Below are 22,521 nucleotides of genomic sequence, written 5' to 3' on the forward strand. Positions count from 1 at the left end.
CTGAGCCTTCAGTCCTGGTGAGTAAATTCACTGTTGTTTTTATAAAATATGACATAAACTGCAGGTGATTCAATAATGAAATACTTTTCCTGCAGGTCATTTGTGAACCCATAATAACAAATGAGGTTTTCAACGAGATGTTTCAGTGGTCACAGGGTCACCAGTGGTGCATCTACCTAGAAGAAAACCACATGCATGCAGTCACTGTACTTCCAGCTGACTGAGATGCATATGTTTGAGAGCCTGTCATATGTGTTCAGCCTCTGATGTCACTGGATGAGCAGTGCGGGCTTCCAGTGCGCACCTTCGGGGACGCAGCGGTGGCACAGGCAGCGGTTTCTCTGCTCGTCCACAACTTCCCCAGAAACCTTTTGCTTGTGCCATATATCCAACATCTGGATTTTTAAAATCTGCGGCTGAGAGTCCTCTGAGAAACTCACCCTCATCATTCTCTGTTGCGCGTGGAAGAACTTTTTTTTGGGGAGGGGGGCAGCGGAGGTAAAAACAGGTAAGGCGGTGTTTTTACGCTTATCTGTTAACGGTGTCCTTGAGCTGCGGGGCTGTTGCGCTCCTGTTGTCACTGTGCTGACAGAGACGTCTGCTCTCCGTGCGTTTTGTGGCAGTCATCGGGAAATCCAGCTGTCCTCTCTCGCCGACAGCGGTCGAAGTTGAGCGGTCAGTTTACGCGCAGGCAGCGGTCAGCACCATGGAGAGCGGCGTGGTGCACATCCACAAGGAGGACAGGTGTCCCTCGGGACAGCCGGAGGAGTGCATCCCAAACTTCACCTGGCAACCCGGCTTATCCGACGTGTTCAACTACACACCCAACGGCACCTGGGACGCAGAGCCCGAGCCCATGTCGCCCATCATCCCCATCATAGTCGCCGTGTACTCCGTGGTGTTTGTGGTGGGCTTGGCGGGCAACTGTTTGGTGATGTATGTCATCATCAGGTGAGCTGATGTGTCAGATATCCATATTAAGGAGCGTGTGCCTCGCGAATAGTAAGAAATCCACTGCTTATTCATACATGGAGATAATCCACGATAAAGTAGAACATGTGAGTGTAAATTAAATGTATATTTTCTCGGAGTTTGCATGTTTGAAGGTGTTTATAACCCCTGAATCCAGCATCCTGAGCTATTTTTTTTCTTCTTCACCAGAGAGGACAAAGCGTTATACTGTAACAAGGTTTGCAGTGATTGTAATGTCAATATTTCCTCTCCAGGCTCTGGTACATTTCATGTTAGGTTTTGATTAAAGCCTCATAAAAATCTTTTCTTTTTCTCATTTGGGATGTGATTAAAGCCTCTAACTTAACAAGAGATGATAGGAAGTGGGAAGTAGTGGGGGTTATTTTCATCCCCTTGGATTTTCTTTGTGTGTGTATACAGTAATTTGGCTGCTGAAGTCAATCTGTTTATAATCTGTTTGCTCAGGGAAAGAGCTGTTCTCCCCTGTAACTATAACCCTTATCTCTGAAAGTGATGTAATTAACCTGGCTCCTTTTTTTTTATTTTTAAAGGGACAGTTCACTGCAAAACATCAAAAATTTATATTTCCATCTGGCCTGTGGTGCTGTTTATAAATCTAGATTGTTTTGGGGTTAAATTGTCGAGCTTTTGGAGAGTCTGAAATAGCCTATCTGGAATATAAGGGAAGGAGATGGCACAAAGTGCGAAAATAAAAAATCAGATTGGAAAAAGTCATTAGCGTTTCTCTTTTCAGAAATCATGATCCGGTTACTCAAGATAATCCACAGACTTCGATGTGAGCAGTTTCATGTAGGGACTATCTTCTTTCAAGGACGACAGAATCTACCGATGTACGAGAGGCTAGCTAACTAGTCTAACTAAGCTAGCTCGTGTTATTTTCTAGCGAACTGCACCCACCAATTGTATCAACTCTATGGGCGAAATGTATACATGTAAACATTAATGGCATCCTCCTGAGCTGTAACGTTAGCTAGCTTCTCGACCATCAAGGACGCTCCTATGAAAGCTGCTCAGTGGCGCATGAAAATATCTGAATCTTCCGTGTTGTGGGGCCCATAGAGCGTGCGCACTAGAGACTATAGAGACTAGCTTCTGGTTTAGCGCCTGGCTAACTAAATAACGATAAAATGATTCAATCTTGAGGCTTTTCTAGACTTTCCAAATGATCTATCCACCATTTTACAGATGCTTCTTTCACAATGTAAGCTTATGGGGAAAAGTGTTTTTGGGCACCAGTGCGTCACGTGATGTCATTACACAGTTTGGCCACAACAAAAGTTGGCTTCAAAGCCTGGCGCTCCTCCTAGGGGCTTGCCATGAGTTGAGTCACTTCCTTCTGCGCAGTGACTTATCAGGTTATGATTTCTAGAAAAAGACATTGCTGTTGAGTGTCTTTTGGTGCTTTGAGTGCCATCTACTTCCATTGTATTGGAGAGAAAGCAGACATCCCTACAACCTACATCTCCAAAACTTGGCAGCTGACACCAAAACAATCTAGACGGATAAATAGCACTACAGGCAAGACAAACCAAATACCCATCTTAGAGGGCCTTTCATGTTTTTAGCCACCGTAGGGGAGTGTGAGACGAGCAGTGTTCAGTTGGTTGCAAAGTGTAACTGCACCACTAGATGCCACTAAATCCTATACACTGGACATTGAAAGGATTTAAACAACAAAAAGTGAAAAAAGTGACATCAGAGCATTCAACCACTTCATGTTTCCTACATTCCTCCCCTCCGTGATAGATACACCAAGATGAAAACAGCCACCAACATCTACATCTTCAACCTGGCCGTGGCTGATGCTCTGGTCACCACCACCATGCCCTTCCAGAGCACCGACTACCTGCTCAGCTCCTGGCCGTTCGGCGAGGTGGCGTGCAAAGTCTTCATCTCCATCGATTACTACAACATGTTCACCAGCATCTTCACGCTGACCATGATGAGTGTCGACCGCTACGTGGCCGTGTGCCACCCCATCAAGGCCTTGGATTTCCGCACGCCCGTCAAGGCCAAGATCATCAATGTGATCATCTGGGTGCTGTCGTCTGCTGCCGGGGTCCCCGCCATGATACTTGGCAGCACCAAGACCAATAACGGTACCTTGTTCTTGCATGCATTCATACTGTTACGCACGTGTTAGACTCCATCTTTAGTTATTAAGTTTGATCAGGTTTGTTCCACCTCGTAAAGACCCTCTATGAGCTGCAGACAATTTCCCACCAGAAGCCCTGCTGCAGTCCAGCATCCTCGCCTTGAATTATCTAAATTGGCTGCAGGAAGCATCCTTCATACCATGAAGAGGATGTTCTATAGGTTTGATGAGAGCCTACATTACAGCTACTTGACTTGAATAGGTAATGACAGACATAATGGGTCCTCCTGGATGGAGAATAGAGCCTGAAAGATGTTTTGCAACAGTCTAATAAAGGATCTGACATTATGCAAGAATGTCGATGTCCATCGGTCAGACACTTGAGATACAATAAAGACAGTCATGGTTTCCAGAGGAGGAATCCTACTGGCTTTACCTCTAGTGCCGCCATGTGGTTGACTTACCTACTGAGCATTTCTTATATATGTAGTTTACGAACACAGTAATGCAGTTGTTGCTCTGCCATCTGTAAAATTAGGGCTTTCTCAGTCTCCTGCTTCTTCTTTACCAGAGTATTATTGAACCCATGGTCCTGTACTGCTCACCCTCACTAATAGAAACAAGCTCCTGAAAATCACAGATAAATCCTCTGACATAATTGGTATCCTCTCTCCAGACCTGCCAGCCCTCATTGACACTGTTTCCACTCGCAGAGCACTGTCTATTGCACACGGCCGCTGCAACCCCCTCATCCATCTGCTTCACCCTCCTCCCCCCGGGCCTCAGATACAGACAACCAATCTGTAAAGAAGCCTGGGCACACTGTAGTAGACTTTAGTGGTCGTAATGTTACTACAGACTGTGAAAATAATTTTCCTATATAGAGGACAATAAAGCATAAATCTGAATCTAATGCATCTATGATAGACAGACAAGCCAACTGACTTACAAAGTGAAAGAACACAAAGAAGAAGACAATAAAACAAGTACATCACACTGTGACAAGCAGACACATTAGGAAAGACAGGAGCATCCATTATCTGCAGTAAGCGGGGGCTGATGTAAAAGCAGATCATGATTGACAAGATGACACCGTTATAATTTTACTAAATTTGTCTTTATGAGAAGAGAGAAGCTATAATTGCTGACAAATGGCGCACATTAATGACCACTTAAAATGTGATTAAAGCTACGCTCAACCACATTATAGTCAGTGACAGAATGTAACTAAGTACATTTACTCAAGTACTGTATTCAAGTGGCATTTTGAGGTACTTTTATTTTACTATTTCAATTTCTCTGCTAATTTTTACATTCATTCCACTACATTTTAGGCAAATTTACTTGTTTTTTAGGTGTTCTTACTCCATTACGTTTATTCGAGTATGACTTTTGGGTTACTACATTTTACAACAGTGATTATAATGAATTATAGTGGAATAAAATCAATTTAAGTGTATAAACATTTATACATTTAACTGCTTATTGCTTATTTAAAGGGGGAACTTAACATAAAACATTCATCCAATTATTTGTCCAACACTTTGATTCATGACCAAATCCCTGTAAACATGGTAAACATTATACTGGACCTGCTAATCATCACAGTTTTAGCATTGTGAGCACGTTAACCATTAGCATCTAGCTAACATCAGGATTTAGCATTGAGCTCAATGGTCGATTTGTTGTTACCTGTGTTTGAACAGGGACGACAGAGTGTGCCCTACAGTTCCCTGAACCCTACATCTACTGGGACACCCTGATGAAGATCTGTGTCTTCATCTTCGCCTTTGTGGCGCCCGTCATCATCATCACCGTCTGCTACACTTTGATGGTCATGCGGCTGAAGAGCGTGCGCCTGCTGTCCGGCTCACGCGAGAAGGACCGCAACCTCCGCCGGATCACTCGACTTGTGCTGGTGGTGGTCGCAGTCTTCGTGGTGTGCTGGACGCCCATCCACATCTTCATCTTGGTCAAGGCGCTTTCAGGCAACGTGCCCGAGACCACCGCCGTCATGGCTGCCTACTTTTTCTGCGTGGCGCTGGGCTACACCAACAGCAGCCTCAACCCCATCCTCTACGCCTTCCTGGACGAGAACTTCAAGAGGTGCTTCAGGGACTTTTGCTGCCCCGGTGCTCAAGGACATGGAGATTCACAAGGGGTGAGCCGGGTGAGGAGCACCCTGCGGGACCACTCGTGTCCCACAGAAGGCCGGGGAGACGCGAGGCAGGCCAGGCCCGTATGACTAGCCATGGACATGTCCTCTATGCCCTATCAGGGCTGGGAGGACTCCAATGACCTGGGACTGACTCAAATCACCACTGCCATCTAAGGAAAGGGAAAGTTGTATTTATTCAGCATGTTGTCAGAGAATCCAAAACATGGTCGCTTAGAGGTTGATCAGACGATATTTTACAGTTTTCTTAATGTCAACAAATCCCATGAAGAGACCGAAACCAGTACTGCCTGTGTAGCCAAAATCAGATAAACGATACTCCCTCACCAAAATATATTAAAAACATCAATGCAACAACAATCGCATATATGAGATCCTGCTGCCAGAAATACTCAATAGATCACCAAATGTGATCATAGTGCCCGACAAATACACAATTTCCTCTTGTTGGAGTAATATTGCAGAAATGTAGACCTGTTAGACTTGTTTTTAAGGATTTATGACGGTCAAAACACAATATTTTAGAAAACAGAATAACATTTAACAAAACGCAACATTTCACAACATGCAACAACCTTTTACTAAACAACACATTTCCCAAAACATAACAACACTTATGAAAACATCATTTAAGGAAACACAACATTTCGGAAAAAAGGCAACATTTTGGAAAGAACGTTGCAGAAAACACAACACGATTTTGAAAAACACATCGACATTGCAGAAAACGAGACATTTCAGAGTCCCTGGCGACAATTCAGTGTCATTTCCTGTGTTTACTGTGTACTACTCTACTACTCTCTTAAAGTGATAGTTTGGGTTTTTTGAGGTGGGCTTGAATGTGGGACTTCTCCATAGTCAGTGTATTATAACCTGAAGTGTTTTCACCCTCAGGGCCACCATATTTATGACTTCAATAAGAATGAATGGGGACAAGTCAAACGAACATGTTGTTGTTTTTGGTTCTTTTGTGGGGTTTGGTTATTGTGTAGAGAAAGTGCAGAATCACACGAAATGTATCCTTTAAAGTGAAGTTTAGATGAAGGTTAGATTAGTCCACGTACAGCAGCCTGCCGTCGGCACCCAGCGAGATACAAAATCACTTGACGGTGTTTCATAATGTATAAAATCCCTTCTGAAGAAACTGACACTTGATGTATTAAAACATTTATTCTAATGTTATTTTTACACACTGCTGACATCAAAAGATGATGAAAGATGTCCAAACAAGACAAACCAAAAGTATTTTATCATGTAGCTTGATCCCATTTTGTTTACCTGTAAATTACCCGATACGCTTTCACATAAAGGTGATTTATATAGTTCTCACACACGCATAAAAGATCAACTGCATCATGAGCATTGTTTTGAACTGATGGTGTTTTATGTGAATTGTAGCTTGGTGCTTTGCTGTATTGTAAATCTGTGAATGGTCTGTGTATCTTTAAAGAGCCTCACTTTAGCAGCAAACCACGTAGAATATATAACAACGTCTCAGGGATCATCCTCTGTGGGACGACGCTGAATGAAAAGCATTTTCTCCTCGACGAGATGGCTGACAAACATCATCTACTGCTCTTTACAGCTGAACTTTGTGCTTTAGGAAGCTATTTTTATCTGACACTGCTCCACACCTTTAAAGCATTTCCCGCTGTGAAGCTCGACAATGTACGTTGTGCCGTCGACCTGGCGTGTTCTCACCTTTTCTGAAACGCTAGAACATGTGAAAACTGGGCAGAGGGCTCCAAGGCAACAGATGACATACTGTTTCTACACAACAGGGCTTTCTGTGGTTTGTGCAATTGAATGTTTATACTGTAAATCTCTGCTCAACGTGTTTTATTTTCAACTTGATAACTATGCATTTTTGAGTTTATCCTTAGGAAAATTAGGCTTTCCCTCAGCAAACAAATATTTTCTGTGATTTTTTTATTTTATTATTGTAGCTTTATAAGAGGCATCAAACCAGAAAGGCTTGTAGGGTTTTTTTCTTAATGTAAAGCTAAACATTCACGTATTTATCCGTCTAAATCTGATAATGATACAGTAGTTATAGCAGAAAATGTGTTGTTGTGCCTTTGTTTGTGTGCCTTATCTTTAACTATTTTGCTTGCTCTAAAAGACCAGCAATTAGCCACAACTTCTGTGATGGCTCTGAAAATATATCCTGGTGGGCTTACTGCTTAATGTTATTGTAGCATTATCTCTACAAATCCCACTGTTAGCTTGGTTACAGTATGTGTTTCATCTTATACTGACACTTACTCGATAGATTTGATTGTATTCATAAACAAACGACAAACGATGATGTATGTATAATGTGCTGCTGCTTCTGTCATTGTATCTGTTGGATATTTTACTGTATCTTTAGGCTTTGAATGTCAAAACATGCTTCACACACGCGCAACTAAGTTACAATAAAGCAGTAAAATGTGAGTTTGCTTCATTAAAGATAAAATGGGTTTAATTTCTCTCCTTAATGATATCCAGGTGGGTTCAACGGAGATGTGGAATAGAGTCACAGAACAGCCATGACACCGTTAGCCACCGCCCCAATGATTCACTCGTTTTCTCCAATCCTGCATTCTTGCTATTCAACTCACACACAAAGTTAGTGTTTCCATGGTGAGCACACTGGCTGAAAAAGCAGAAGTCCAAGGTTTGTTGTGCTAATTGTGTGGCGTTTTGTGCCGGTGGCCTTGTAGAGAAATTTGCTATGACTGCAAATTAAGCCACTGTGTGAGGAGCTTCTGTATATTTAATTATTTATTTACAGTCTTGATGTGCGGCCGAGCATGTGCACCTTCTTCAGTGCACGGTTACGCTCTTAGATTAGCAGCTAGAGTGAAGATTTTGGCTTAAAAAATGGTGTAAATAACATCTTGTCAAATGAATTTTAGATCTCGAGCTGTAGGGAGCTGTTTAATATTTCTTTTTGTGTTTTTTTTTTTTACATTTTTAAACAAATCCCCAATCTCCTTCAGTTATTTAGGAGTATGCTGCAACACTGTTTTGCTGTGAAGCTCCAGAAATGTTTTGTGGATCACGAAAATTCACCCGACTTTCCTTCGGTATGAGGTTTGACTAGACAATGACTGAATTTTCACTTTTGGGTGATCTTTTCCTTTGAAGGGATAGCTGAGTTTGGGTTTTTTGGAATTTTTAAGAGGTACTTATCCATTATCAGTGCTTTAGTATCAGCTTTGCAGTTGGCAGGCCCCCAGCTTGGAGAAGAAGAAGCAGGAGTCCCTGTGGACGGGGTCAGCAGCTAAATGTAAAAGGTTCACTGCATCAACTGAAAAAGTGACGATATGTTATTGTTATGTTGCAAAGTCAAATCAGCAAAGTCAGAATAATTAACATAACAAATTAACATTGTCATTTGAATCCGATTTTTAAGACGATACGTATATTTTGTATTGTAGATTGGAGGATTTGACGTGATCCCTCATTTTTAATTGCCATGGACAGATGTTATTTTCCTTTTGTAGAAGATGCAGCGCTCTTTACAGCAGCTGATAATGGGGCAAGGAGCATCCTCAGAGATTTGAGAGGAAAATTTTATCAATCGGTCCTTGACTTCTGTCACCCATAATGATCCAAATTACTTTCATTTTTTTTCTTCTCTCTGTCTCTGTCTCTGTCTCTGTCTCCCAAGGTTGATGTGTAAGCCGTTACACAGAGCCAGGTTCAGGCTTTATCTTTCAGGCTTAATGAGGCTTTATTAGGCTTCATTGTTCAGAACAAAGACTGCCACTCATGACCTCCTGTAGGGCACATCATAGATATAACAATGGGAAAAAAAACAATGTGAATAAGCAATTAAAATGATGTGTATTAATAATATGCACTATTAATCATATTAATATCAAGTGATGATATCTGTTTTTTAGACATCTGTTGGAAAACATTCATGAGAACAAGGTTAATGTTGCCAGGTTGAGAAAAATCTGTTTGGCTCATGTTGATACTTTTCAATTTGGCATTCATGCAGCTGTTGGGTTGTCTTAAATGTTAATTAAAGCTGCAAACAGCATTGAACAGTTGAACAGTCATGTAAGTTTTCATGTGTTTTGCATGCTGGTAGGAGTTAAATGTCACTGGGAGCAACATTTTACTCCTTTGTACTGCATCCAAATTGTGATTTCCAATTCCAGTAGTCATTATATAGACTGACCCCCGAGCACCCCCAACTGTGATTGACTTCCCACATCCCTAATTAAACCAGTTATTTCTAGCAGAAATTAATTGAGGTACTTTGCCTAGTAAAACGTCCAAAATAAAAATAGTCTACAATTCTTAATGCAAGACTTTTAGCTGCTTCTTTCCGACCCAATTAATCACCTCATTACCCATCAGATTTATCTTGGGATCCGTCAGAGAAATCCCTGGGCTGCGAACAACTGGACTATGATGTATGATACATGTACCACTGGTATATGAACTAATTTAAGCAGCTCCACCTCAAGAGGCTCCAACATTAAAATGCTGTCTAAAGAAGTATTTAAAGTACATTAGACCAGCAACGACAAGTGAATTAATCAATTAGTCAAGTCAAAAGAAAATGAATTGCCAACTGTTCTGATCATCACTTAATTATTTTTTAAAAGCAGAAATGTGAAACATTTGCAGGTTGCAGCATACATGTGAGGATTTACTGCTTTTCTTTGTCGTTTATCATAGTAAATCCAAAGCCTTTGGGACTCTTGGACAAAAAAAGCTAATTGAAGATGTTACTCTCTGATTATGGGCTCTGGGGAAATATTAATTTTTCACAATTTTTGAGACTAAATGATCAATAGATTTATTGTGAAAATAATCAGCAGATTAATCAATAATGAATATAATTGTTAGTTGAAGGCCTAAAGGACACTTTGTTGTTAATAATACCTTTGTATTGGTACTTCAGTAAACACTCCTCCCATCACTAATTACTGACCTGTAACGCATTAGTGACTGATTTATTCATCTTTAATACAGCCAGGAGTTGCAACTTGTAATTACAAATTGATACCGATCAAACTGTATCTATGGAGGGGTAAATTGCACATTGTGAATTATCATTCAATATTGATTTTCAGGTAGGTAGTCTGCTAAATCAATGAGCCCTGTTTAATGCCACCATATCTGCAGTGTTGGGGTGTAACAAAGACTGAAGATTAATGCAGTGTGTATGGGGACAATAGGTTTTCAACACAGCTGCAGTCCTTGTGCTCGCCACACGGGGGCAGCCGCGTGCTCAAACCCTCATTGGTCACAGCCGTTTACGCCAACCAATGGGAAGCGTTTGCGTCTGAACCGTTGCTTCCGGGTGTCCCCAGTGAAGAAATCCTTTTACATTTGATGCATTTTCTATTTTCTGAGGAAAGCTAAAGGCTGAGTTCTCATAAAACGTTTAGAAAATGAACAGAATATTCGGACGCGGGAAGCCGAAAGCGCCTCCTCCGAATCTGTCGGACTGTATCGGGAATGTGAGTACTGTCAGGCGGGGCTGTTGTGTTGTTTATGTGTATTATCTTACCTAACGGTGTCGTTACTAAGCTAGCATGTTCACAAAAGGGCAGTCAAACCAGCAAACCGTGCTAGCTAGCTATCAAACTCCAGTTATTAAGCATTTTTCACAACAACAGCTCCCATATCGCCTAGTCATTTGTCAGATGTATTTGTTAACCACATCCATCTATTCTCTAATAGACTTTCTGCCCTGCAGCCATCTCCTGTAACACACAGACTCACATACAGGGCATTTTAAGACTGCTCTCTGTCAGGATAGAGCAAATCCTGACAGCTCTAATTGATCTTCTCCTCAACCAGGTGGATGCCAGGTCGGAGTCCATAGAAAAGAAGATTAGCAGACTAGACGCTGAACTTATGAAGTACAAGGATCAGATGAAAAAGATGAGAGACGGGCCCTCGAAGGTAACACACGACATGTCAACCTCTAAGTATAAAGGTTGCAAAGCTTGTTAATATACCAAATAACAGGTTTATTTATTCCTTTGTGAATGCAGAACATGGTGAAACAGAAGGCGATGAGAGTCCTGAAGCAGAAGAGAATGTGAGTCCTACATAAATGTTTTGATATGTCAGATATATGAGAACTAAAGCCAAACCGGTCTAATCATGGCTGGTACGATTGATCAGTTTTAGCTAAGCACAGTTATATTGGTGTCTGTGTCTATGATGGCTGATAAGTACTGCATCAAGATATTTTCTATAAATTATGCGTTTATTTAGAAAATATGTCGCTTACAAAGTTTAATAATCAGACAGAACTTAGTTTTCAGTTGTGAAATGTCTCATGTCTTGGTCATGACTCATGAACAATCAAATTTAGGATTTCTTTATCAAAAAAGTTAACGTATGTTAAGCAAAGTAGTTAATAGTTTTGTCACGATACTGGAATTTCTAACCTTGATACCATGCATGATACCATGGGGAAAGATTGACACAAAAACAGGAGCTTAAAATTTTTTTTTTTTATTAAAGGACAAACATAACAAAGCTCGCTCACTGTTTGTCAAGTTAATTGAATTCTCACTATAGTCGGAAAAGTGGGATGAAGCAAGCCTGTGTAGACAATGCAACAGTGTGTGTCAGCTTGTTGTTGAATAGAACAAAGAGCAAGAAAATACAACTTGCGGGTGTAGTTACTGTGGAAAATTAGCATTGAAACTGTTTAAAATATTCAGTATCGATATTTACTAATATGTCAAATTTTTGACAACACTATGAGCTGTTGCATTGTCAAATTTTTCACTCAAATGTAGGTTTTTAGGGCTCTAATGAGGACTGTGCACAGTGCAAATGCTTTAAAACCAACTGCATTTTGTTTCACACAGGTATGAAGGTCAAAGAGAGCAGCTGGCTCAGCAGTCTTTTAACATGGAGCAGGCGAACTACACGATCCAGACACTAAAGGACACCAAAACAACAGTAAGAGACACACGACTTGAAAAGAAACCCAAGTAGTTTGGTTCACCGTTCGGTCATAGCAAGTTTTAGTCATTCAGCGTCTTGTCTTGCTGTCTTACAAACCTAAAAAGTTATTTTTTTTTATTGAATGTTTTGATTTTGTAATTACAAGAAAACCAAATAGTTTCTAGAAGTAGCTGGGACTGAGTCAAGTCTAGAAATCTGACCACAGTGCTGCTCTCCAGATTCCCCTGACTTAATCCCTACGAGTATGTGTCTTTACCAAGAAAACATGTGTACCTGAGAAGACACAGGACAGATTATTTTTCCACTCCTGACAGAGTCCTTTTTTTTTTTTTTTACCAGTGACTAAACTCACCTTGTGTAATCTGTTATCTGTTCCCAGGTGGAGGCCATGAAGATCGGTGCAAAGGAAATGAAAAGGGCTTACAAGGACGTCAAACTGGATCAGATCGATGTATGTTTTGTTATATACCACTACATTGTTTGTGTTATCACTCAGCACTTATTTCATTCTTTTCCATTTTTGTACAAGCACAAACACTTTAAGTATGTCAAGACGTATACATAACTGAGTAGAGATTCTGTCCTGGTAATGTTAGATATGTCATATATTTCACCATTCTTGTCCTGTTTATATAAAGAATTTACTTTATATATGTTTCTGTAATTCAGACCTCAAAAACTGTTAGCTGACTAAAATTTGGAAAAACAAAGTGTTAGGTTCCTGAAAACTTGTTCTTACATACATGTTTAAATGTGGCCTGATGAGCAAAATTTCCAAGTCTTGCTCATTTACAGCATCCTCTACTGATAACTGACTTCTTGTTCCTAAAGCTTTAAATAGTAAGGTCGTAAGTAAAAAATCAATATTCCAGCCAGAGATATCTGACATTAAAAACGATCACATGTATTTTTTTGTATTACTTTCAGGATTTACAGGATCAGCTGGAGGACATGATGGAAGACGCCAACGAGGTGCAGGAGGCCCTGAGCCGCAGCTACGGCACTCCAGAAATAGATGAGGATGATCTCGAAGCAGGTAAACCCGATAGTCTCCACATGTTTATATTGCATTTTTGACAAGTTGTGCAGTCGTGTAAAAAACAATTACTTACAGAAAACCATATACTGTATATCGTCATTTTTCTTCCTATGATGGCTCAAGTCCCTGTGTGTTAATATATTAAACATTTGCAGGCCGTTCAGTCTGTCAAAAATCTCCTAAATTACACAAGAAGTTGCCTGAAAGAAAACAGCTTTTGGGACAAAAACCTGGACATTTTTGTCTTGCCTTCTTTTTTGATAATTGTCAACATGATTACAATGACGGTGTAATTGTGGTTTCAGAGCTGGATGCACTGGGTGATGAGCTGCTGCTGGATGATGACAGCTCCTACCTGGACGAGGCCTCAGCGGCCCCGTCTATCCCTGAGGGAATCCCCAGTGACAGCAAGACAAACAAGGTAACAGTCTTCAGAGCAAACTGAAACTTATTGGTATGCCATGGACCAAAAGCAAGCAGTTATTGTATTGTATTGCATTATTAAGATGACTTTACTCTTTACTGAATTTCTATGTAACAATACAATACCTTTTACAAAGTGGTAAAACATGTTTTCTGTGATTGGTTGTCTGTCTAAAAGTAATGTATTTTTCCTTCTATAATGGCGCCAATGTTAAATAAATATTTCTGTCTGGTAAATGGGCTTAAATGTGTGAAAGGATTGGTCTCTTAGGCTGTTTACAAGCAGCTCTGACAGCTCCATCCTGCTCAAAATAAACCTACTGAAAGAATAAAAACACTCGAAATGTGAGTGTGCGTTTGGAGGTCTGTTTGCTTGTGAGTCTAGTCACTGAAGTGTTTTCTTCTTTTGTTTTCAGGATGGTGTTTTGGTGGATGAGTTTGGCCTGCCCCAGATTCCCGCCACATAAACAAGGGATGGATTAAAACAACTGCACTTCGACTGAAAACACTTTTATAGAGTAACATTTATACATGCAAAACCATTTGACCTGAGAACACTACGATTTTGATGCTGTGTTGGGTTGTGTACTGTTACCACTACCGTGCTAGCATGTGGCCTTGTAACATACTGAACCTTTTTTTTAAAGATGTTATTCCCCTTGTCTTTCTTTTGACCTGCTGTCTAACCCTCATCAGTCTCCTTTATCACCAGTATTATTGAGTAATAATTTATTTTCTGTTTTGTTTCATTGTAGCTTTGTGTGTTGTTGAGTCATTACCATTTTGTTTGAGTTCTCAGAAGTGGAGTTGATTCCCACTGAGCCTGTACAAAGGTCTGCAGGTTTGAAACATGCAAAATAAATGACATGTTTTAATTTAACCTTGAATTCTTCTTTCCTTCTTTCTGATAACATAAACCTTCATGCTTTCACATCAACACAACTTTACTGTTCACAAAAACACAAGATACAAAGTAAATGAGTCAAATGACAGGATGGATTTCAGGGTGCGAGCAAACCCAGCAATATTATAATAAAGGAACAGTGCCACAACAATACAACACAAAGGCAGTTATTAAATAATTAAATACATTTAAAGTCAAGACGCTGAATTTAGATCAGTACGCAAAAATAGAAGTACATACAGAAACACAATCACCTTGGTCTTTTATTCCAACCCACCACCACCATTTAAATGCTTATTAATTCTTCACCTGAACGCCTAAATGAAGTTTCAAACTATCTCCTTATTGCCTGGAATAAAAAAATGGTATGAATATACTGAATCCTATAATGATCTATTTATTTGTTGGCCTACAAGTTGTCAAATATAAATGTGTCAGGTCTCAAATATACTGGAATCATTCTATCATGTCTGTCCATACCATATTTTAATAAAAACACAAACATCAAGTTTTCTACACTTCACTCCTACACATTGATTCACTGGGGTCTCCAAGCTGCAAGTTGCTCTATAAATGTAAACTGTTTACATCAGTGGGAGTGATGGGTTCGCCTGACTAGAATAGTATATGAATATAGATATTCATGTTCACAGGGTCCTCTTTTGAAATGTAAATGTCTGGTAAGAATCAGGGGAAATCGACAAGCCCCCAAAGATCTTGTATAGGTGAGAGTGCCCACTGCATTAAACATCAATGCTGCATATAACTGCCAGACATGACAAAAGTGTCCTCAGTGCTAATTAAATGTATCTGTTCATTAAATATTTCATTAAAAAAAAAAGTTTATTTTAAGTGATTTAAAGTGATTACATCAGAGGAAGTGCGTGGGAGCATCTGGCTGTATAAGATATATAACCGGACACACATGAACCTCACCTGAAATGCTGCCTTCAGGACATGTCGATCACTACAGGTTTTCCAGGGTGGGATCACTCGATCAGGGGAAATTAGCAGATTTTCCTCCCAAAAAACCGACTCCGGTGGGACTCGAACCCACAACCTTTGAATCACTCCTCAAGTGCTTGACTAGAAGTCCAATGCGCTATCCATTGCGCCACGGAGCCAGGTGAAGTACGGATCTGCACACTATCGTAGCATTTCTACTAGAGGACTCCTGACTGTTAAACTAACTTTGGGCACATTTGCAGACAACTATGTGAACATAGCGCTACTCTTTGTTGTTGAAAAGGAGAATGCGGTGAAAACTTTTTGTTTTGTTTAATACGAGATACATGCGCTTATTTTTCAACACTTTCAGGTTATACGAGTGGTATGATCCGTTTTGTGTGAGCGCATTTTGTTTGTATGTATTGTTCCGTTAATAAAAAGTGAATTTAAAAAGCAGTAGTTAAGAAAGTCAAAAGTCAAAAAGCAAAAAAAAAAAAAAAAAAAAGCTAGAAGAAGTGTTTCCGGTTTGCCCCGGAAGTTGTTAGCCATCAGCAACAGTTAGCATTGTGATTCATGCTGTGATTTTACAGGACGCTAAACAGCATAATGTCAGAGCAAACCATCACTGTGACAGTTGCCTACGGTAATGGGATTTTTCACGATGTTACACGTTTATTACCACATGGCATGTACCCATAGAAATATAACTTTATTTAAGATTTACATGTCGACCATCGCTGGTGTAGCTAGGAACTGGTTAGCTAATGTAGCTAGCCTTCACTTATCATTTACGAGTAACTCAGTTTAGTACGTTAACTGGCTTGCATTGACTTATTTCGCTTGATGATTCTTTATTTTTTATAAACCTGACATCTGACAATCATTTCTTATTCAGCTTATATGTTTGTCATTTTGACAAAAAAAGAAGATATTACTGTTAATCCTTTTTTCTGTAATATTAAGAGTATGCTCAAACATTTTGCCATCAGAAAGTCATAAACATCAAGGGAAACATGTAGCCTACTAATTTCATGATTTAGCTCAACTACATTTGGTTTATAACATTCAATCAAAGGTTAACTTTCTGTGAAGAAAATGACAAACCTAAATATCCAACTAATCCACTTAGTTCCAGGGAATCTCCATCTAATTCCCACACAGGGAAGTGTTAATGCATTTCCATAGTTGCAGCCACAATGTCTCTCTCCCCCTCCAGGATCTACTAAACACAGCATCACAGTAACTGGCCAGGATGACGGCAAGGGTCCCGCTGTCAAAGACCTGTCAGATGCTCTCACTCAAGCTACCGGAGTCCCACAAACCTCACAGAAAATCATCTTCAAAGGTAAAATTGTATGTCTTTCTGTCTCCCAGCTATGTGAGCTTGAGTATCATATTACATGTTCAGCTCAAACCTTGCCCTGTCCATTCTGGAAATCCAGGAAAATCCCTGAAAGACATGGAGGAGAGTCTGTCCAGCTATGGATTAAAAGACGGCTGCAAACTCATGATGATCGGAAAGCGGGTAAGACCTTTACATGTGTGATGTCTCTGACGTGTGACCGATATGCGATCAAATCCTGACGATAATCTGCAAACAGAACAGTCCCGAGGAAGAAGCTGAGCTGAAGAAGCTGAAAGACATTGAGAAATCTGTGGAACAGACGGCAAAAAAGCTGGAGAAAGTAGACGGGGAGTTGACTGGACTCAAGAATGTAAGCAATCAATTACAGATTTTATGATGCAAAACTTTCCCACACTTGTTTCTGTGAACATCTTAGATAATCACCCATCCCTTACACAGGGCTTCCTGGCCAAAGACCTCCAGGCAGAGGCGTTGGGTAAACTAGACCACAGAGTGAAAATAGCAGCGGAACAGTTCATGAAGATCCTGGAGCAGATTGATGCATTGGTAACCCAGTTTAGTTCAGGCATTTATTTTTGTGTGCATGTTTTTTTTATGTCGTAACAAACAACAAACCTCTTGTTTCAGCAGAGTCTCCCAGAAAATTTCAACGACTGCAGAATGAAGAAAAAGGGACTTGTGAAGACAGTGCAGGCAAGCCCTTTTTTCAGTGTCACCAAAATGACTGAAAACCACAGAGAATACTGACAGATATAATTAAGTGTTTTTATTTTCTGTCAATAGGATTTCTTGGCCCAGTGTGACAAGATCGAGGCCTGTATATCAGACCATCTATCGAAGATCCAGTCGAAAAATCTCGCCCTGGCGGAGTAGAGCTACAGTCTCCCATATCATGTGCTATTCATTGCTCTGTGAGCAACTGCAAAATGTACAGAAAACTTGTGTGGAGCAGCTCCTTGTCTATTTATTGTTAACGTGATGTGTGAGAAATCCCTGGGAGCAGAAGGAAGATGGATATCTGCGCTGATCCTGGGCACAGCTGGGATACATTTACCTGGGTTAAAGACAGATATGAAGTGCTCCCTCGTGATATTGTAACCACAGTAACATTGTGAAAGGATCAGAGGTGCTTTGAATTGTGGCAAATTGTGTAGATCCCCTTAGACCATCAAAAAGTAGTGCTGAATAGAACAGCCACAGCCAAATGTCTATCAAATTATTAATAATGATGTCAAAGAACAGTTCTGTACAAAAACATGTTTTTTTCTTATTGCAATGTACCAACATTACCAAAAGTATGTGGACATGTATGTGTGCTGTCTACTCTTGCTTGAGCCCCAATTCATCCATAAGGTGTTTGGATAGGGTTGAGGTCATGTTCACCTCCGCACTGGGAAAAGAACGTCTGTAACGACCTCGATTTGTGCACAGGGGCATTTTCATGTTGCGACAGGAAAGTGTCCATCGTGAACTTTTGCCAAAGTGTCGTACATAATCCAACTAACGGCATCAGGAACATGTAATGGCCATTCTTCCCTTATCTTCTTGACGTTTTAATATTTAAGAGTCCCGGAAATAACTGATGCAATCCTCACCCACACCAGAAGTACAATGCTGTCCATATACTTTTAGTCATAATGTAAATTTCTTAACCTACATCGAGAGTCAAAGCCAACGCCTTTCTTTAAATTCAGTGACTGATCCCATTTAATGATGTATCTGTGGAATTGGTATTACTTTAAATTAGTGCTGCAACCATTAGTCGATTCAACGGTGAAAGAAAATGAATTGCTATTTTGATAATCAATGGATCATTTCAGTAATTTTTCAAGCATTAAACATTTGTGGCCAGGACAAGGTGATTTGGCTTTTGTCATTTATGACAGTAATTAAAGAGTCTTTGGGTTTTGGACCTTTGGTTGTATAAAAGAAGCAATTTGAAGACATCACTTTGGGAAATTGCATTGAGCATTTTTCACAATTTCTTTTACATTTTATAGACCAATCGATTAATTGTTAAAATCATCTGCATGTTAATTGACAATAGTTGGTTGCAGCCCTACTTTAAACCGTCACTAAGACTGACGCATCTTATCGATTTTACTTTGTTTTAAAATAAAGCCTTTTTGAAAAATGAAGTGCATTAGTGATTCATCTCAGAACACATTTTAATCTCCAAACTTCTTAACTCCCACAAAATACAAATGATCAGTAAAACCAAACCAGTCACGATAACAGACTCCTCATTTCAGTTTATTTCCAGTTAAATCCGTGAAGGTCTTACATCTTTACTAGCTTATACAGACCCTGCAGTGGTGCTTTCACAGATGTGCAAATGAGCTTTGAGAGTAGCGTTGAGGAGTTGGAGGGGGGTCCAACAAGCAGCTTAAACAAATGACCTTCAGTGAGCTATACCACGGTGAAGCTTGTCATGAGCCAAATAACAGGATATAGCTGTTCTAAGTGGAGACTCAAAGATAAACAAGATGTACAGAATAAACTTTGTCCAGAGCTGCTTCTGCCACTAATCGTCTTTGTCCTTTGCACCGTGCTTTAGTATACGTGTGAATGCTACATAGTTGAAGTTGCCTTTCTTGTCGATGGGCGCCTCTCGGAAGAGTTCGTCCACATCTTCATCTGTAAACCTGTCACCCATCGTAGTGAGCAGCTCCCGCAGGTACTCCTCCTGGATCATACCTGAGAGAGAGGACATTTTTATTGAAATATAAAAGGGGGGAAAACAACAATATGCATAGCAGGTTACTGCAATTAACATTCAAGCAAGTACAGCAAATTAAACTTAATTAGTTGATTCATGTATTTGTTTGAGTTGAGAACTAATCATATAAAAATAAGATGACTTTCTGTTACATAATTTTCTCCTAATTTGCCGTCACACTCATGGGAATTTTTTAACCGTTTTCTTTTTTTCAAAATAGATGTTCATATCAAATGTTGAAATGCAACATGAATACACATATTCCTTCTTCTATTTTTGAACACCAATTATAACTCCAAACCCACCCATATATGTGCAAGCAAATTAACACATCCTTTTCTAAATAATAAAAAAAAAACATTCGCAAACAATTTTGTGATAATTTTAGACAAAGTGATTAATTGGATTATTCAAGAAAATGGCAGATTAGACAATAATAGCTTAAATAGCCAACTGCAGCTTTAATAATTTAATGAAAACAAAAACCTTCCAACTCACCAGTTCCCTCCTCGTCAAAGCAGGCAAAAGCATTACGGATCACGTCCTCAGGATCAGTGCCGTTCAGCTTCTCTCCAAACATGGTCAGAAACATGGTAAAGTTGATTGGTCCTGGCGCTTCGTTCATCATTGTCTCCAGGTAATCATCTGTGGGGTTCTTACCTGTGAAATGGTCAGAGTAATGAGGATTTACAACTCCCACTGTCATCTACCGATATTGGGAGCATTTTGGCTTTGCAAAAACAGATGTTCATGTATTTTTGTACCTAACCTTCATTTTTTAATCCATAATCTTTGTTAAATTACAAATCAAATGAACAGTCTTGAAAACAGGACATTTAATATGTCTAAATGTGTGAAAATAAGGTCAGGTTTACCTAATGAGGCCAGCATGTCATGAAGGTCTTCTTTGTCAATGAAACCATCTCTGTTTTGGTCGATCATGTTGAAGGCCTCCTTAAACTCCTGAATCTGAGACTGGTCAAACATAGCAAATACATTGGAGGTGGCACGCTGAGGGCGCTTCTTGGTGTTCTTTCCCTTGGCCCTTTTGCTTGACATGTTGGCAGTTGGTGTGTCCCCCTCTCCTGTAAAACAGATTATATATGTGAAAGCTGTCAACCAGGGCCTGACAATGTGATCTAAAATTCATATCAATGTTGTCAAATGTATTTTGATAACCAGAAATATTAGTATGATCTGTAGACATTGTCTTTCTTGTTTTGGGTTATGTGTCAGGTTACAGCAAATCCTTACATTTAAGTAGCTGGAACAAGCAAATGTTTGACATTTTCACTGGAAAAACAAGTGATGGAGTGATTCTGTCAATCAATACAGCTTCTGTAGACCTTTGATCAGTTACAGGATTTACTTGTTAATCTAATATGAAGTTGTCTGAAGCAAAAGTATTCTTTTATTTTGAAATTAAAGGCGATGAGTGGGGAGCAGAAACCATCAAATCAAATTCTCAGCAAACAGATTTCAGTAATTATTCCTGCATATATACTTTAAATCTAATATATTTTCTATTACTGTAAAATGTTGATTATTTTGAGCTTTCTGTTAACCAGTCTATACAGCTCACTTGTGGTTAAACTACAGAAAAACTGGTGTATGGCTTATAATGATGCAAGGAGGTTGCTGCTTCAGGTTCCCAGATGGCATAGTGCCAGTCTGCTGTTGTGTCCTCTGGTGCTCCTACATATGAGGCACTTCTTATGTATAATTTAAAGTGTAGCTTGGATGAGTCTGAGAACGGCATCATAGAGACTTGTGAAGAGCTGCTCTCAGTTCTCATCCAGGCTTGGAAAACACTGATGAAGGAGTCTACACATGCACCAGTTTTCAATGAGGTCGATCAATTGTCTCTGTGTGTGTGTTTTTTCAAATCTTGTATGTTATATTTTTCTTTCTGCTATGGATCTTGTAAATCTAAAATAAAGTTTGAATTAAACTGAATAATCTACTCATAATTGATTAAAGTGACTCAACTCAAATTGTTTGTTGCAATCATGTGTATAATTGTAGGACTCCGATTAAAATGTTTTAATCAATAACCTTTATTTCTGGTTCCATTGGTCCTATATCGATCAACTGACAGTGAAAATGACTTCAGTCAGTTCAACACAAAAAGTGTCATCATCATCAATTTAATTGAGATTGCAATTTTTCTTGTTTATATTACACCATCTTTAACCAAGCCAACCCAGCTACCCACACATGTAGAACAGGGCCCAGTTTTAAACATGGACCTCTGAACTCAGCAAATTGAACAATTGCTAGATGTCCTCAATTTAGCTGTATGGGATTCTCGTTATTTACTTTATGATAACTGATAAGAGGAAATTTGCCAAGATAACTACAATATTGACAATTCAATAAAACGAGTTTACTGTCCAGCATACAGTCATAAGGTTTGCACAACAAATGATGTTAGCGTTAGCCTGCCTCACACGCGCTAACAATAAGTGGAACAAACACAAATGGTCATGAAGTGGTCAATAATGTGAGGAAGTCATGACCTATATTTGGTTTGCAACATATTTTTGCTACCCAACGCACTTCACAAAACGTCAGGCAGCGTTAACTAACAAAACATTTTATTATTAGCTAGCATTACTTAGCTAGCTTAACGCTAGCCCACTGTTGACCTAAATAACTGTCTGACCAGACTAGCTTTAGCAAGCTGACCGAGACCAACGCACAAGAGACACATTAGCTTTATGTGGCATTAACAGGCGCCACATTTAGAGGAAAAGACAACCCAGCAGAGTGACTCACCCACCTGACTTTAGAAAATACAAGCGTTAGTGCCAAACGGCTGAGAAGACAGCTAGCAGAGCATCCACAGGCTGATGGAGGAGAGGAAACATCAATGTTTTATTTCCTCTTTCCAGAACTGGCCAATCACAGCCCGAG

The 22,521-nt window shown here is 39.7% G+C and overlaps 4 protein-coding genes across 6 annotated transcripts; 3 read left to right on the plus strand and 1 right to left on the minus strand.

Annotated features, from left to right (window-relative positions):
• On the plus strand, window positions 1-7,700 carry oprk1 (opioid receptor, kappa 1). 2 transcript variants are annotated; one of them, XM_084369278.1, is made up of 3 exons: window positions 1-17; window positions 2,740-3,092; window positions 4,795-7,700. In XM_084369278.1, the coding sequence occupies exons 2-3, from the start codon at window positions 2,750-2,752 to the stop codon at window positions 5,331-5,333; spliced, it is 882 nt and encodes a 293-aa protein (XP_084225404.1). In that variant the 5' UTR covers window positions 1-17; window positions 2,740-2,749; the 3' UTR covers window positions 5,334-7,700. The 2 variants fall into 2 exon arrangements, with proteins under 2 accessions (XP_084225404.1, XP_084225403.1); XM_084369277.1 differs by lacking the exon at window positions 1-17 and adding an exon at window positions 148-951.
• Window positions 7,701-10,561: 2,861 nt separating this feature from the next.
• Window positions 10,562-14,548, plus strand: LOC311266571 (charged multivesicular body protein 5). The gene is made up of 8 exons (XM_084368990.1): window positions 10,562-10,735; window positions 11,079-11,183; window positions 11,276-11,322; window positions 12,107-12,200; window positions 12,586-12,657; window positions 13,134-13,242; window positions 13,551-13,666; window positions 14,085-14,548. The coding sequence occupies exons 1-8, from the start codon at window positions 10,667-10,669 to the stop codon at window positions 14,133-14,135; spliced, it is 663 nt and encodes a 220-aa protein (XP_084225116.1). The 5' UTR covers window positions 10,562-10,666; the 3' UTR covers window positions 14,136-14,548.
• Window positions 14,549-16,057: 1,509 nt separating this feature from the next.
• On the plus strand, window positions 16,058-19,024 carry bag1 (BCL2 associated athanogene 1). 2 transcript variants are annotated; one of them, XM_084368430.1, is made up of 7 exons: window positions 16,058-16,163; window positions 16,737-16,865; window positions 16,963-17,045; window positions 17,122-17,235; window positions 17,325-17,432; window positions 17,514-17,579; window positions 17,670-19,024. In XM_084368430.1, the coding sequence occupies exons 1-7, from the start codon at window positions 16,127-16,129 to the stop codon at window positions 17,757-17,759; spliced, it is 627 nt and encodes a 208-aa protein (XP_084224556.1). In that variant the 5' UTR covers window positions 16,058-16,126; the 3' UTR covers window positions 17,760-19,024. The 2 variants fall into 2 exon arrangements, with proteins under 2 accessions (XP_084224556.1, XP_084224557.1); XM_084368431.1 differs by having other exon boundaries at window positions 17,517-17,579.
• An 88-nt stretch (window positions 19,025-19,112) lies between these two features.
• Window positions 19,113-22,521, minus strand: myl12.2 (myosin, light chain 12-2). Its single transcript, XM_084368434.1, has 4 exons — window positions 22,388-22,521; window positions 20,481-20,690; window positions 20,104-20,265; window positions 19,113-19,583 (listed from the first exon to the last, which is right to left on the minus strand). Exons 2-4 carry the CDS (start codon window positions 20,662-20,664, stop codon window positions 19,411-19,413), a joined length of 519 nt encoding a protein of 172 aa, XP_084224560.1. The 5' UTR covers window positions 20,665-20,690; window positions 22,388-22,521; the 3' UTR covers window positions 19,113-19,410.

The sequence above is a fragment of the Pagrus pagrus genome (assembly GCF_965226575.1).
Source record: "Pagrus pagrus genome assembly, chromosome: 12".
Taxonomy (NCBI): Eukaryota; Metazoa; Chordata; class Actinopteri; order Spariformes; family Sparidae; genus Pagrus; species Pagrus pagrus.